The sequence below is a fragment of the Oncorhynchus mykiss genome, chromosome 18, assembly GCF_057628025.1.
Source record: "Oncorhynchus mykiss isolate SJ-2025 chromosome 18, ASM5762802v1, whole genome shotgun sequence".
Lineage (NCBI taxonomy): Eukaryota > Metazoa > Chordata > Actinopteri > Salmoniformes > Salmonidae > Oncorhynchus > Oncorhynchus mykiss.
Genome location: NC_143039.1, coordinates 54,884,488 through 54,899,584, shown reverse-complemented (window position 1 = coordinate 54,899,584; position 15,097 = coordinate 54,884,488). Strand labels below are relative to the sequence as shown.

The following is a 15,097-nucleotide window of genomic DNA, read 5'->3' as shown; positions in this document are numbered from 1 at the left end:
TCTGTATGTTGTCGTTTGTATGTCTGTTTTGTATTGTAAAAAAAAAGAGGAACCAATGGAAAAGTCCCAAAAGTGCAAACCCCATCCATCTGTCACTCCAGGCAGGTCAATCAGACTTTAGGTTTTTGAAAGAAATGGTATAGTATTTGAACCCATGCAGGCTGCTTCCTCACCCCATGCCGGGACCATGGAAAGGTGGAGGGGATAGATGGAGGGAGGGAGGGAGAGGTCAATCCATCCACCTCATGTAAAGTTACTTTTGCCCGTCTGCTTCTCCCAACTTCCAACTCTTTCTGTCACTCACACGAACACACACACACACACACACACACACACACACACACACACACACACACACACACACACACACACACACACACACTCACACACTCACACACACACAAGGGCACTTTCCTGCCTCCCCGTCTGTCTCGCCTGCTACCAAGGTGACCTGGCTGACAGTTGGGCAGCCCTTCTTCTCAGTCTCCACACGACTCCTGCATTAGTACCAGCTCTGCTTTGTTCCATATCGATTTACAATTCAAGTGCTGCACTTACTGCCCCCTCTCATTTTCACAGCGGCTGCCAATGCCAACAGGTTTATACCCCCTACCCCCCCTTCTCGTAAACAAATCAATCTCACCTTGGATAGGCATGTAGGTGGTTATTTTCACGAGTGGGAAATGAAGTTGTTAGCAAACTTGTATAGATCTCTTAGTTGTTAGATTATGAGTATAGCTAAAAGTGGTATCACTTGGTTGAATGTTACTGGTATACATCAGTGGTGGCTGGTGACTTGAAGAATTGAGGGTGGGAGACTCATGGTATAGGCGCGGAACGCACGGAGACCACAAAGTGTGTTTCAAAAATCAACAAAGACTAATTATTTTAACCCAAAGCATTTAATAAAGACATTTATAGTACAACATTATGGGAAAGGGGAATGCGTGGGCTACTTATAGTTTTGGGAAGGGATCACAGCAGTGATTGAATGAGGGCATGAGTTGAGGTGTTCAGAGGCTTGTGCAGGACAGAATTTTACTGGGAAGACAAACAATAATATAATACGCTACACAGTTAGATAAAATAGCTAAGAATGAGTTAGTCCAAGCAAGGAGTAAATTCACTGATATGTAATATTGTGATTGTGTATGTGATTGACTCTACATACAGTAATGAGAGAAAATTGATAGGGGTACTCGGTGCTTGGAGAGAAAACATTCAATGTGCCAGTGGATGAGCGGGCACATGAGACGTCGTGGCTTCAGTTCATGTCAGGAGAAAGTTGACGCTGGTAGTGGAGTGGAGTAGTCATCACCTCTTAATCGGGGAACATGAGGGGACTTGGCTGTAAATACAAATAGCAGATACATTCCATTACAGCTGCGCCATCATAGGTTTGGACAACGAGAATCTCTATGAAGTTATACTCGGACATCTCAAATGTCATAAAGTCAAACACCCACTTGACACATCAAAGTAGCCCAAGAAACGTTCCTGAATAAAGCCCTGATCACCCACATACCTGATGATAACTGACAACTGCAAGCAGACTGGTGGCACCATAGGTCCCAGAGTGGCGGTGCAATTGTTACCCCCTGGGGCATGGAGTTTTTCCTTATATGTTACCATATAATTTGACAGTGATTAATCAGTTGTAAAAAGGTTTTGTATGGGCTATGGTGGGGCCAGTTTTTCATGATAAAATCACATGGTTTAAAAAAACTCCTGTCCCTGGGGGGGATGAATACCCTCTCAAACTGCAGCTACCTTATATTTGTTCATATCAATTATATTTAGACTAGATTAGGAGGGGAGATTTCCTCTACCCAGACACATAGACAACAACAGACAATATAACTCACAGGGCTGAGCTTGCTTTATGCGTGTTTGCATCATGCAGGCCTATGCATCTGTAGGCCTTGTAAAAAAAAATGACTCACATCTGCCATCACGATTATGTTGATTGATTCATTCCAGGTAATCATTTTGGGTGAAAACCTATAGGCAGTCCAGCCAGCCCAATGGTGAATATAATCTCAATTTTATCACATTCACATTTTCTCCTGACACACAAATGGACTATAAATACATAACGTTACCAATTAGTTTTCCAGACCAGATGGACAGCGCACATAGGCTGCATGCAGCTGCTCTTATTAGTAGCCTACAGTTGATCAGACTGAAAAGTTGTCTCGTTTTTGTCCCATACAGCATGTCAGATTTCTAATGTTTAGGTGTAGCCTAGACTGCTGCAACATTTATGTCATGAGTTTTTACTTGTGTCTGTCCGGAGTGATTGTGTTACCATTGTTGTTCAATAAATACCGGAAGAAAGTGCAAAGCCTACTTGAGTGCACGGACAAAATGTGCTGCGTCAAACTCTCTAATCTAACTTTTAATGGATGATGCGATGGAAGCTGTCCAATCATTCGGGAACGGTTTGCAACATCCCCGAAAAGATGTTCAGCATGTAAAGCATGCAATTACAGGCAGCTTGATGATAGGCTCCCTGTTAACCAGCTATACATTTGATAACAGTTGGTATTGAACGCCCTCACCTTTCATCCTTCTTTATGAAACTGATCTCAGGCAGAGGTCGACCGTCGCTTTTAATTTACCCCAGAGAATAAAAGGGGTCCTTCAACAAAAACTCCATTCTACCATTCGGGCAGAGAACTGCGCACTCACGCTGGTAGCTAGCTAGCTACTGTTAGTGCAATTTATTTACTTTTTCCTTGCTAAACCCAAGAAAACAATTTAATTTAATTTATAAAAACAAATTTTAATTGAATAATGTCCCAAAAATGCTTAACCATCACTCTTCACTCTTAATCGCTATCCAACCATGTCAACAAGCTTCTCAACACATAGAACCCCCATAATGCTCTGTGGCACAATCTCAATACAACTCAATAGGTTCATTCTCTGATCCTAATTCTATGATTGGATGGACAACATGTCATCTCATACTGTAAAAGCTTTGATTGGTTGGAGGACGTCCTCCGGAAGTGGTCATAATTTCCATGTAGTTTTATGGAAGGGGGTGAGTCCTACAAGCCTCCTAGGTTTTGTATTGAAGTCGATGTAGCCAGAGTAGGACGGAAGCCAGCTGTCCTCCACTAGCCCAGACAGTGCTGTTGAAGTTACTGGAGACCTTCATTGCGAACAGTGTATTTTAACCAAGGAGAACATTACCTGCCCCAATGCATAGTGCCAACTGTAGAGTTTGGTGGAGGAGGAATAATAGTCTGGGGCTGTTTTTCAAGGTTCGGGCTAGGTCCCTTAGTTCCAGTGAAGGGAAATCTTAACACTACAGCATAGATTGACATTCTAGACAATTCTGTGCTTCCAACTTCGTGGCAACAGTTTGGGGAAGGCCCTTTGCTGATTCAACACGACAAAGCCCCTGTGCACAAAGCGAGATCCATACAGAAATGTTTTTTCAAGATCGGTGTGAAAGAACTTGACTGGCCTGCACAGTGCCCTGACCTCAACTCCATTGAACACCTTTGGGATGAATTGGAACGCCGACTGCGAGCCAGATCTAATCGCCTAACATCAGTGCCTGACCTCACTAATGCTCTTATGGCTGAATGGAAGGAATTCCCCGCAGCAATATTCCAACATCTATCGCAAAGCCTTCCCACAAAACATTAAGAATACCTGCTCTTTCTACGACAGACTGATCAAGTGTGGGGGCTCAATATAAGGAAGGAGTTCCTAATGTTTGGTATACTCAGTGTGTATACTGAGTTTGTACAGTACCAGTCAAAAGTTTGGACACACCGACTCATTCAAGGGTTTTTCTTGTTTTTTACTATTTTATCATTTGTAGAATAATAGTGAAGACATCAACACGATGAAATTACATGTATGGAATCATGTAGGAACCAAAAAGGAGTTACACAAATCAAAATATATTTGAGATTCTTCAAAGTAGCCACCCTTTGCCTTGATGACAGCTTTGCACACTCTTGGCATTCTCTCAACCAGCTTCATGAGGTAGTAATCTGTAATGCATTTCAATTAACAGGTGTGCCTTTGTTAAAAGTTAATTTGTGGAATTTCTTTCCTTAATGCGTTTGAGCCAATCAGTTGTGTTGTGACAAGGTAGGGGTGGTACACAGAAGGTTAAAAAATGTCTATTTGGTGAAAGACCAAGTCCATATTATGCCAAGAACAGCTCAAATAAGCAAAGAGAAACGACAGTCCATCATTACTTTAAGATGAAGGTCAGTCAATACGGACCATTTCAAGAACTTTGACAATGTTTCAAGCGCTATGATGACACTGGCTCTCATGAGGACCATCACAGGAATGGAAGACCCAGAGTTACCTCTGGTGCAGAGCATAAGGTCATTACAGTTACCAGCATCAGAAATTGCAGGCCAAATAAATGCTTCACAGAGATCAAATAACAGACACATCGCAACATCAACTGTTCAGAGGAAACTGTGTGAATCAGGCCTTCATGGCCGAATTGCTGCAAAGAAACCACTACAAAAGGACACCAACATGAAGAAGAGACTTGCTTGGGCCAAGAAACACGAGCAATGGACATAAGACCGGAGGAAATCTGTCCTTTGGTCTGATGAGTCCAAATGTGAGATTTTTGGTTCCAACCGCCATGTTTTTGTGAGACACCGAGTAGGTGAACGGATGATCTCTGCATGTGTGGTTCCCACCGTGAAGCATGGAGGAGGTGGTGTGATGGAGGGGAGGTGCATTGCTGGCGACACTGCCAGTGATTTATTTAGAATTCAAGGCACACTTAACCAGCATGGCTACCACAACATTCTGCAGCGATACGCCATACCATCTGGTTTTTGTTTTTTACATTTTTTTTTAACTGTTTTTTTTATCTGGCTTCTTCAATCACCCGACCTCAACCCAATTAAGATGGTTTGAGAGAATACCAAGAGTGTGCAAAGCTGTCATCAAGGCAAAGGGTGGCTACTTTGAAGAATCTCAAATTTAACATACATGTAAAATATACTTTTTTTGGTTTCTACATTTTTCCATATGTGTTCTTTCATAGTTTTGAGGTCTTCACTATTATTCTACAGTGTAGAAAATATTAAAAATAAAGAAAAACCCTTGAATGAGTAGGTGTGTCCAAACTTTTGACTGGTACTGTATATGTATACCACTGGAGGCTCCTCAGAGGAGGCAGGGGAGGACCATCCACCTCAGTGAAATTTCTTTTTTTTTTATAGTAAAAAAGGATAAAAAGTTATCCTTTTTTAGATAGGAATATATTTAGTATAGTTTTATGTCACTGAAGAGCTCAGTGACTTTCAACATAGCACCGTCAAAGGATGCCACCTTTCCAACTAATACGTTTGTCAGATTTCTGCCCTGCTAGAGCTGCCCCGGTCAACTCTACGTGCTGTTATTGTGAAGTGGAAACTTTTAGGACCAACAATGCCTCAGCCACGTAGTGGTAGGCAACACAAGCTAACAGAACGGGACTGCCGAGAGCTGAAGTGCGAAGCATGTAAAAATGGTCTATCCTCGGTTGCAACACTGACGACCGAGTTCCAAACTGGAAGATGGTGTGTATATTTATATATATCACACACACACACACACACACACAGATGAAGTCGGAAGTTTACATACACCTTAGCCAAATACATTTAAACTCAGTTTTTCACAATTCCTGACCTTTAATCCGAGTAAAAATTCCCTGTCTTAGGTCAGTTAGGATCACCACTTTATTTTAAGAATGTGAAATGTCAGAATAATGGTAGAGTTATTTATTTCAGCTTTCATTTCTTTCATCACATTCCCAGTGGGTCAGAAGTTTACATACACTCAACTCGTATTTGGTAGCATTGCCTTTACATGGTCTAACTTGGGTCAAATGTTTTGGCTAGCCTTCTACAAGCTTCCCACAATAAGTTGGGTGAATTTTGGCCCATTCCTCCTGACAGAGCTGGTGTAACTGAGTCAGGTTTGTAGGCCTCTTTGCTCACACATGCTTTTTCAGTTCTGCCCACTAATGTCCTATAGGATTGAGGTCAAGGCTTTGTGACGGCCACTCCAATACCTTGACTTAGTTGCCATTTTGGGGTCATTGTCCACTTGGAAGACCCATTTGCGACCAAGCTTTAACTTCCTGACTGATGTCTTGAGATGTTGCTTCAATATATTCACAAAATTTTCTTCCTGATGCCATCTCTTTTGTGAAGTGCACCAGTCTGTCCTGCAGCAAAGCACCCCCACAACATGATGCTGTCACCCCCCGTGCTTCACGGTTGGGATGGTGTTCTTCGGCTTCACAAGGTCCTTTGCTGTTGTTCTGGGATTGATTTGCACTTTTCGCACCAAAGTACATTCATCTCTTGGAGACAGAACGCTTCTCCTTCCTGAGTGGTATGACGGCTGCGTGGTCCCATGGTGTTTATACTTGCGTACTATTGTTTGTACAGATGAACGTGGTACCTTCAGGCGTTTGGAAATTGCTCCCAAGGGTGAACCAGACTAGTGGAGGTCTACAATTTTTGGGGGGTTTTCCCATGATGTCAAGCAAAGAGGCACTGAGTTCGAAGGTAGGCCTTGAAATACATCCACAGGTACACCTCCAATTGACTGACATATTTTCAATTAGTCTATCAGAAGCTTCTAAAGCCATGACATCGTTTTCTGGAATTTTCCAAGCTGTTTAAAGGCACAGTCAACTTAGTGAATGTAAACTTCTCACCCACTGGAATTTTGATGCAATGAATTAGTGAGATTATCTCCGGTCCCGGTAAAAATAATCAAATAAAATTACTTGTCATGCACAAAGTCGATGTCCTAACCGACTATATATATATATATAAAAATGTTATACTTGTGAAGTACTGTATTTCATTTGAACTTTAGTGTTCAAGGATGGAAAAGACTAACAATTAAGACAGATGTAGATAATTTAGTTCGTAAAATGAGAAACTATAATTAATCATTCATATTTGGGAGGCTGCTGCTCAAACTAGCCAATGTCTTCACTATCTGGCTGTGGAGTGGGGTATCTAGTCTAGACAAACATTCTGAAGGAAAGGTTACTGTAAGTGATTATGATGTGGCTTTGTCCCTCTCAGAGATGGCTCATTGGTGTCTGTCTGTTAATATTGTTTACTACATTAGTTTTTTTCCCTCTGCAATTGATGAATCAATATACTGCTGGTTTCATCTCATTCCAGTGTTAATCACTGCATCGTAATGGCAAAGGAAATGAAACTATTGGAAATAATCTATCCATCCGTCCGTCTCCACATCGTTAGCAATAGCGAGCCGGGGCTAATTAACCTTTTCAAGGATGGATGCAAATGAGTTATTTCCAATAGGTTAACTTTCATTTTTCTTATCCAGTACAGGGGTGTAGTCTTTCTCTCTCTGTAAAGCAGCAAGAGGAATGCCTTTAAAGGACTATCATGCCACCGCAGAGGCTCTGTGACTGGAGACACACTTCAGCCTCCCAAGTGAAGTCGCGTTTGCAACTTGATAAAAAGGGATTGATGGTGTCTTTCATGACTTTGGGCAGCCAGCCTACTGACCAGAGACTTGATGTGCATTTGACCACCAGTTTGTGTAAATAGAGTGTAAGCAGCATCTCCATATACACTGGCCAACGTTCTTGGTTTTATTTCAACCTCCCTCCCACCACGGCACTGTGGTACCGGGACCTGAGACAACCCCCATCCCACCACAGCATTGTGGTACCGGGACCTGAGACAACTTCCCTCCCTCCACGGCACTGTGGTACCGGGACCTGAGACGACCTCCCTCCCACCACGGCACTGTGGTACCGGGACCTGAGACAACCTCCCTCCCACCACGGCACTGTGGTACCGGGACCTGAGACCACCTCCCTCCTACCAGATCACTGTGGTACCGGGACCTGAGAGAACCTCCCTCCCACCACGGCACTGTGGTACCGGAACCTGAGACAACCTCCCTCCCAACAGATCACTGTGCTACCGGGACCCGAGACCACCTCCCTCCCACCAGATCACTGTGGTGCCGGGACCTGAGACCACCTCCCTCCCACCCCAGCACTGTGGTACCGGGACCTGAGACAACCTCCCTCCCACCAGATCACTGTGGTACCGGGACCTGAGACAACCTCCCTCCCACCACAGCACTGTGGTACCGGGACCTGAGACAACCTCCCTCCCACCAGATCACTGTGGTACCGGGACCCGAGACAACCTCCCTCCCACCACGGCACTGTGGTACCGGGACCTGAGACAACCTCCCTCCCACCACGTCACTGTGGTACCGGGACCTGAGACAACCTCCCTCCCACTACGGCACTGTGGTACCGGGACCTGAGACCACCTCCCTCCCACCACGGCACTGTGGTACCGGGATCTGAGACCACCTCCCTCCCACCAGATCACTGTGGTACCGGGACTGGAGACCACCTCCCTCCCACCAGATCACTGTGGTACCGGGACCTGAGACCACCTCCCTCCCACCAGATCACTGTGGTACCGGGATCTGAGATCACCTCCCTCCCACCAGATCACTGTGGTACCGGGATCTGAGACCACCTCCCTCCCACCAGATCACTGTGGTACCGGGACCTGAGGCAACCTCCCTCCCACCACAGCACTGTGGTACCGGGACCTGAGACCACCTCCCTCCCACCAGATCACTGTGGTACCGGGACCTGAGACCACCTCCCTCCCACCAGATCACTGTGGTACCGGGATCTGAGACAACCTCCCTCCCACCACAGCAATGTGGTACCGGGACCTGAGACAACCTCCCTCCCACCAGATCACTGTGGTACCGGGACCTGAGACCACCTCCCTCCCACCATATCAATGGGAGGCTTGGTTTCAATAATCCAGTGTTTTCCTCTCCTGTCCTTTAACAGTGTCTCAACTCCGGTCCTCCAGGACCCCCCACAGTACACATTTTTGTTGTTGCCCTAGACATTCAACTTGTCAAGGGCTTGATGATTAGTTGACAAGTAGAATCAGGTGCTACAATGAAATGTGTGCTGTTGTGGGTACTGGAGAACAGGTGTTGGGAAACACTGGGTTTCAATCCTCTAAAGTTGCTTCCTCTCCTCCTCTCCTTTCCTTCATCTGAACTTCTGATGGGAACATTGCAGAAACTGCCGCCCACCACAGCACTGGGACACTTGTGGGTTTTCTCTCTCATCATGTCACATTAGAACAGTGGAATCTGATTCATTAGATCCACTTGATTTAGTTAAAAAGCAAAGTGAACTTTTATCAAGTCAGTTGTGACTGTGTGACTTTGACAGGTGTCTGTGCGCTTCAATAATATCACCATTTTAGTTCAGAGCGACTTAGATTTCCTGCTGTCCCCATTGAACCGTTGCCGCATGCTCAAAGTCTCCGTTTGTGTTTAATTAATAGGGCCACATTTTGAAGTAGAACCCGTCTTTTGACACTTTGATAACATAGCATCAAGTCATTTTAATGAAGCTCCACTGATAACATGCATTTTAATGAACTGTCGTATCTCATCAAGCTAAATCATTTATGCACTTTGAGTGCAGTCACGATTAGTTTTGTTATGAATTATGCCCAACAGTAACCTGATTTGAAGCGTAATTCCTCTGACTGATCTGTTGTCCTCTGTCCTGTCCAGGGTTTGCTGACATCGGGTGTTGAGTTTGAGGCCCTGCCTGCTGCCCTGTCCCTGCCTGCTGAGTCTGGGCTCTACCCAGTCACCCTGGTGGGGGTGCCACGCACCGCAGGCAACATCACCGTCAACGGTGAGTCCAGCACAACTGTACCCTTCCCACGTGTGACGCTCTGTTAAGAATGAACACTCCTTACACAGGAAAGGTCGTCATTGAAGTGGAAATAGCTTCCTCCCTGAAAATGTACTTTCACCAAATACGAAGGTAACCTGTTAATTTAATCCAAATAATGGTTATTATGAATCATTTTGGGTCTAGTCATGTGCAGATTTTTCACTAAAAATGTAAAAACATTGCAATGTGTGCCATGATGAGACGCCAGGCAGACAGACGCCAGGCAGACAGACGCCAGGCAGACAGACGCCAGGCAGACAGACGACAGAACGTTTTCCCCATATTCTCTGTGGATAAGCGACATGTCAGTTAATCGCATCTCTGTTAACCTCAGCAGCGGGGACGAGGATAGCTTTAAATAGTATGATCTACATAGTCATTTAGTCTTCATTTTACACCACAGTAATTGCCTGTAATGTTGTCGCCATGGTTAAGACAAGTGGCTTGGTTATCTTTCTTCAGAAGATGGGGGGGTTAGAGGTGTTTGTGTGTGTGTGTGGGGGGGGGGTTAATAGAGGTGTGTGTGGAGGGGTTAATAGAGTTGTGTGTGTGTGGGGGGGTTAATAGAGGTGTGTGTGTGTGGGGAGGGGTTAATAGAGGTGTGTGTGTGTGTGTGTGGGGGGGGTTAATAGAGGTGTGTGGGGGTTAAGAGGATGTGTGGGGGTGTAGGGGTGAATCTAGGAGTGTGGGGTGAATAGAGGTGTGTGTGTGGGGGGGGGGGTTAAGAGGATGTGTGGGGGTGTAGGGGTGAATCTAGGAGTGTGGGGTGAATATAATTGTGTGGGGGTGTAGGGGTGAATCTATGAGTGTGGGGTGTGTGGGGGTTAAGAGGATGTGTGGGGGTGAAGGGGTGAATCTAGGAGTGTGGGGTGAATAGAGGTGTGTGGGGGTTAAGAGGATGTGTGGGGGTGTAGGGGTGAATCTAGGAGTGTGGGGTCAATAGAGTTGTGTGGAGGTTAAGAGGATGTGTGGGGGTGTAGGGGTGAATCTAGGAGTGTGGGGTGAATAGAGTTGTGTGTGGGGGTTAGAGGATGTGTGGGGGTGTAGGGGTGAATCTAGGAGTGTGGGGTGAATAGAATTGTGTGGGGGTGTAGGGGTGAATCTGTGAGTGTGCGGTGTATGGGGGTTAAGAGGATGTGTGGGGGTGTAGGGGTGAATCTAGGAGTGTGGGGTGAATAGAGTTGTGTGGGGGTGTAGGGGTGAATCTAGGAGTGTGGGGTGAATAGAGGTGTGTGTGTGGGGGTTAAGAGGATGTGTGGGGGTGTAGGGGTGAATCTGAGTGGGGTGTGTGGGGGTTAAGAGGATGTGTGGGGGTGTAGGGGTGAATCTAGGAGTGTGGGGTGAATAGAGGTGTGTGTGTGTGGGGGGGTTAAGAGGATGTGTAGGGGTGAATCTAGGAGTGTGTGGTGAATAGAGTTGTGTGGGGGTTAAGAGGATGTGTGGGGGTGTAGGGGTGAATCTATGAGTGTGGGGTGTGTGGGGGTTAAGAGGATGTGTGGGGGTGAAGGGGTGAATCTAGGAGTGTGGGGTGAATAGAGGTGTGTGGGGGTTAAGAGGATGTGTGGGGGTGTAGGGGTGAATCTAGGAGTGTGGGGTGAATAGAGGTGTGTGGGGGTTAAGAGGATGTGTGGGGGTGTAGGGGTGAATCTAGGAGTGTGGGGTGAATAGAGTTGTGTGGAGGTTAAGAGGATGTGTGGGGGTGTAGGGGTGAATCTAGGAGTGTGGGGTGAATAGAGTTGTGTGTGGGGGTTAGAGGATGTGTGGGGGTGTAGGGGTGAATCTAGGAGTGTGGGGTGAATATAATTGTGTGGGGGTGTAGGGGTGAATCTATGAGTGTGGGGTGTGTGGGGGTTAAGAGGATGTGTGGGGGTGTAGGGGTGAATCTAGGAGTGTGGGGTGAATAGAGTTGTGTGGAGGTTAAGAGGATGTGTGGGGGTGTAGGGGTGAATCTAGGAGTGTGGGGTGAATAGAGGTGTGTGTGTGGGGGTTAAGAGGATGTGTGGGGGTGTAGGGGTGAATCTGAGTGTGGGGTGTGTGGGGGTTAAGAGGATGTGTGGGGGTGTAGGGGTGAATCTAGGAGTGTGGGGTGAATAGAGGTGTGTGGGGGTTAAGAGGATGTGTGGGGGTGTAGGGGTGAATCTAGGAGTGTGGGGTGAATAGAGGTGTGTGGGGGTTAAGAGGATGTGTGGGGGTGTAGGGGTGAATCTAGGAGTGTGGGGTGAATAGAGTTGTGTGGAGGGTAAGAGGATGTGTGGGGGTGTAGGGGTGAATCTAGGAGTGTGGGGTGAATAGAGTTGTGTGTGGGGGTTAGAGGATGTGTGGGGGTGTAGGGGTGAATCTAGGAGTGTGGGGTGAATAGAATTGTGTGGGGGTGTAGGGGTGAATCTATGAGTGTGGGGTGTGTGGGGGTTAAGAGGATGTGTGGGGTGAATAGAGGTGTGTGTGTGTGTGGGGGTTAGAGGATGTGTGGGGGTGTAGGGGTGAATCTAGGAGTGTGGGGTGAATAGAGGTGTGTGGGGGTTAAGAGGATGTGTGGGGGTGTAGGGGTGAATCTAGGAGTGTGGGGTGAATAGAGTTGTGTGGAGGTTAAGAGGATGTGTGGGGGTGTAGGGGTGAATCTAGGAGTGTGGGGTGAATAGAGTTGTGTGTGGGGGTTAGAGGATGTGTGGGGGTGTAGGGGTGAATCTAGGAGTGTGGGGTGAATAGAATTGTGTGGGGGTGTAGGGGTGAATCTATGAGTGTGGGGTGTGTGGGGGTTAAGAGGATATGTGGGGGTGTAGGGGTGAATCTAGGAGTGTGGGGTGAATAGAGTTGTGTGGAGGTTAAGAGGATGTGTGGGGGTGTAGGGGTGAATCTAGGAGTGTGGGGTGAATAGAGGTGTGTGTGTGGGGGTTAAGAGGATGTGTGGGGGTGTAGGGGTGAATCTGAGTGTGGGGTGTGTGGGGGTTAAGAGGATGTGTGGGGGTGTAGGGGTGAATCTAGGAGTGTGGGGTGAATAGAGGTGTGTGTGTGTGTGGGGGTTAGAGGATGTGTGGGGGTGAAGGGGTGAATCTAGGAGTGTGGGGTGAATAGAGGTGTGTGTGTGTGTGGGGGTTAGAGGATGTGTGGGGGTGAAGGGGTGAATCTAGGAGTGTGGGGTGAATAGAGGTGTGTGTGGGGGTTAAGAGGATGTGTGGGGGTGTAGGGGTGAATCTGAGTGTGGGGTGTGTGGGGGTTAAGAGGATGTGTGGGGGTGTAGGGGTGAATCTATGAGTGTGGGGTGAATAGAGGTGTGTGGGGGTTAAGAGGATGTGTGGGGGTGTAGTGGTGAATCTATGAGTGTGGTGTGAATAGGGTAAACCTATTTCTCCCATTTGTATTAGATGAAGAAGTTAGACCCTTTTTTCTGAACAGAGGATGATTGGATAGAAATCCTTCAGAAGTGTGTTCTCAATGTCACCCTTTGTAGAATGGAGAGAAGTTATCGGAGTGCTTGTTAGTTCTTGGTTTGAGGGCACTGATTTTTACCTCTCTCTCTCTTCCCTGTAGGCTACCACACGTCAGTGTTTGGTGTGACCAGTGACTGTCTCCTGGAGGGTCTACCCAGTGTGTTGACCAGTGGCTGTGTGGTGGAGGTCATTCCATCATTACCCCGTCTCCAGCTCAGCACCTCTCTACCACGGTGAGGCACCCTGCACCCTAACCCATACCCCCTACACCCTAACCCATACCCCCTACACCCTAACCCATACCCCCTACACCCTAACCCATACCCCCTACACCCTAACCCATACCCCCTACACCCTAACCCATACCCCCTACACCCTAACCCATACCACCTGCACCCTAACCCATACCCCCTACACCCTAACCCTAACCCATGTCCCCTACACCCTAACCCATACCTCCTGCACCCTAACCCATACCCCCTGCACCCTAACCCATACCCCCTGCACCCTAACCCATACCCCCTGCACCCTAACCCATACCTCCTGCACCCTAACCCATACCCCCTGCACCCTAACCCATACCCCCTGCACCCTAACCCATACCCCCTGCACCCTAACCCATACCCCCTACACCCTAACCCATACCTCCTGCACCCTAACCCATACCCCCTGCACCCTAACCCATACCCCCTGCACCCTAACCCATACCCCCTGCACCCTAACCCATACCCCCTGCACCCTAACCCATACCCCCTACACCCTAACCCATACCTCCTGCACCCTAACCCATACCCCCTGCACCCTAACCCATACCCCCTGCACCCTAACCCATACCCCCTGCACCCTAACCCATACCCCCTGCACCCTAACCCATACCCCCTACACCCTGTCCACACAGTACATGTTATAGCAGGTTTTATTAATCCTGTTTCTGGGGAGCAGAACTACGTTCGTTTGTTCCAGTCCAGTACTAACACACCTGATTCAACAGATCAATGAATCAAGTCGTTGACAGCTGATCAAGTATAACATTTTGAGTCTATTTGGGTATGTCCCCATAACCTTTACCTTATACCCCCTTGTTCCGCCTCATTAAATCAAACCTACGTGTCCTTTCTTCTCTGTTTTTTTAAAGCTGCTGTGTCATCAGAAGTGGCTTTCAGTCAGTCCTATTAATGCCCGGTCACACACAGAGATGATGTACTATAGCCTATATGAACCACAGTGCAGTGACCTCTATCCCGGAGCTAGATGCTGGCAGTTCTTCCTCTTCTCCTTTTTCCTGTTGTGCACCTGTTCTTACCAGTCATCAAACCAATCACTCCCCACCACTGCTTGTTATGACCAATCACTTTAACAGTTGGAAGTCTCACCTCAGTTTTCATGGGCACAACCTTAAAGTGACTGAGAATGCACTGCTCCTTTGCTTGTGAAATTCTCCACTTTACTCCAGCTCTGAGATGGTGTGTTTTAGAGATGATGGGGCAGCCACTGGGGAACGGTGGGTAGTCAGAATGCTTAGTCATAGCCACTTTAAAATGAATGAGAAGTAGTGGGGTTTCTGGACCAAAAACACGACCAGCTCCCAGCGGCATCTTGATACTTTTAGCTAGTGCTAATTCACAGCCCCCAGTCCCTAGACAGGCTCTTGTCTGCAAAGGCAGAGTCGTCGCTCAGTTCAGTCATATCTGGATTTCTTGCTTCTTCCGGCTACTTTTAAATTACCCACTGATGCCTCAGAGGAACCTCTATAATTACTAAGAACTTAAGTAATTATTTATACTTTGATAATTACAGGTTCTCTGTCTTATTAGGTAGAAAGATGGTTGGATAGATGTGCTTTCTCTTCAGCCTAGTCGCTTGCTGCTGGACGATAACAACA

At 47.0% G+C, this 15,097-nt stretch overlaps 1 protein-coding gene across 4 annotated transcripts in view; it reads left to right on the top strand.

Annotated features, from left to right (window-relative positions):
* The window catches only part of trappc9 (trafficking protein particle complex 9), a 298,859-nt gene that overhangs the window by 53,196 nt on the left and 230,566 nt on the right, over window positions 1-15,097 (top strand). For all 4 annotated transcript variants that reach the window (XM_036952949.2, XM_090208801.1, XM_090208803.1 and 1 more), the window contains 2 exons: window positions 9,619-9,745; window positions 13,316-13,448. In XM_036952949.2, the coding sequence (XP_036808844.2) occupies window positions 9,619-9,745; window positions 13,316-13,448 (260 nt within the window). The remainder of the gene's footprint in view (window positions 1-9,618; window positions 9,746-13,315; window positions 13,449-15,097) is intronic.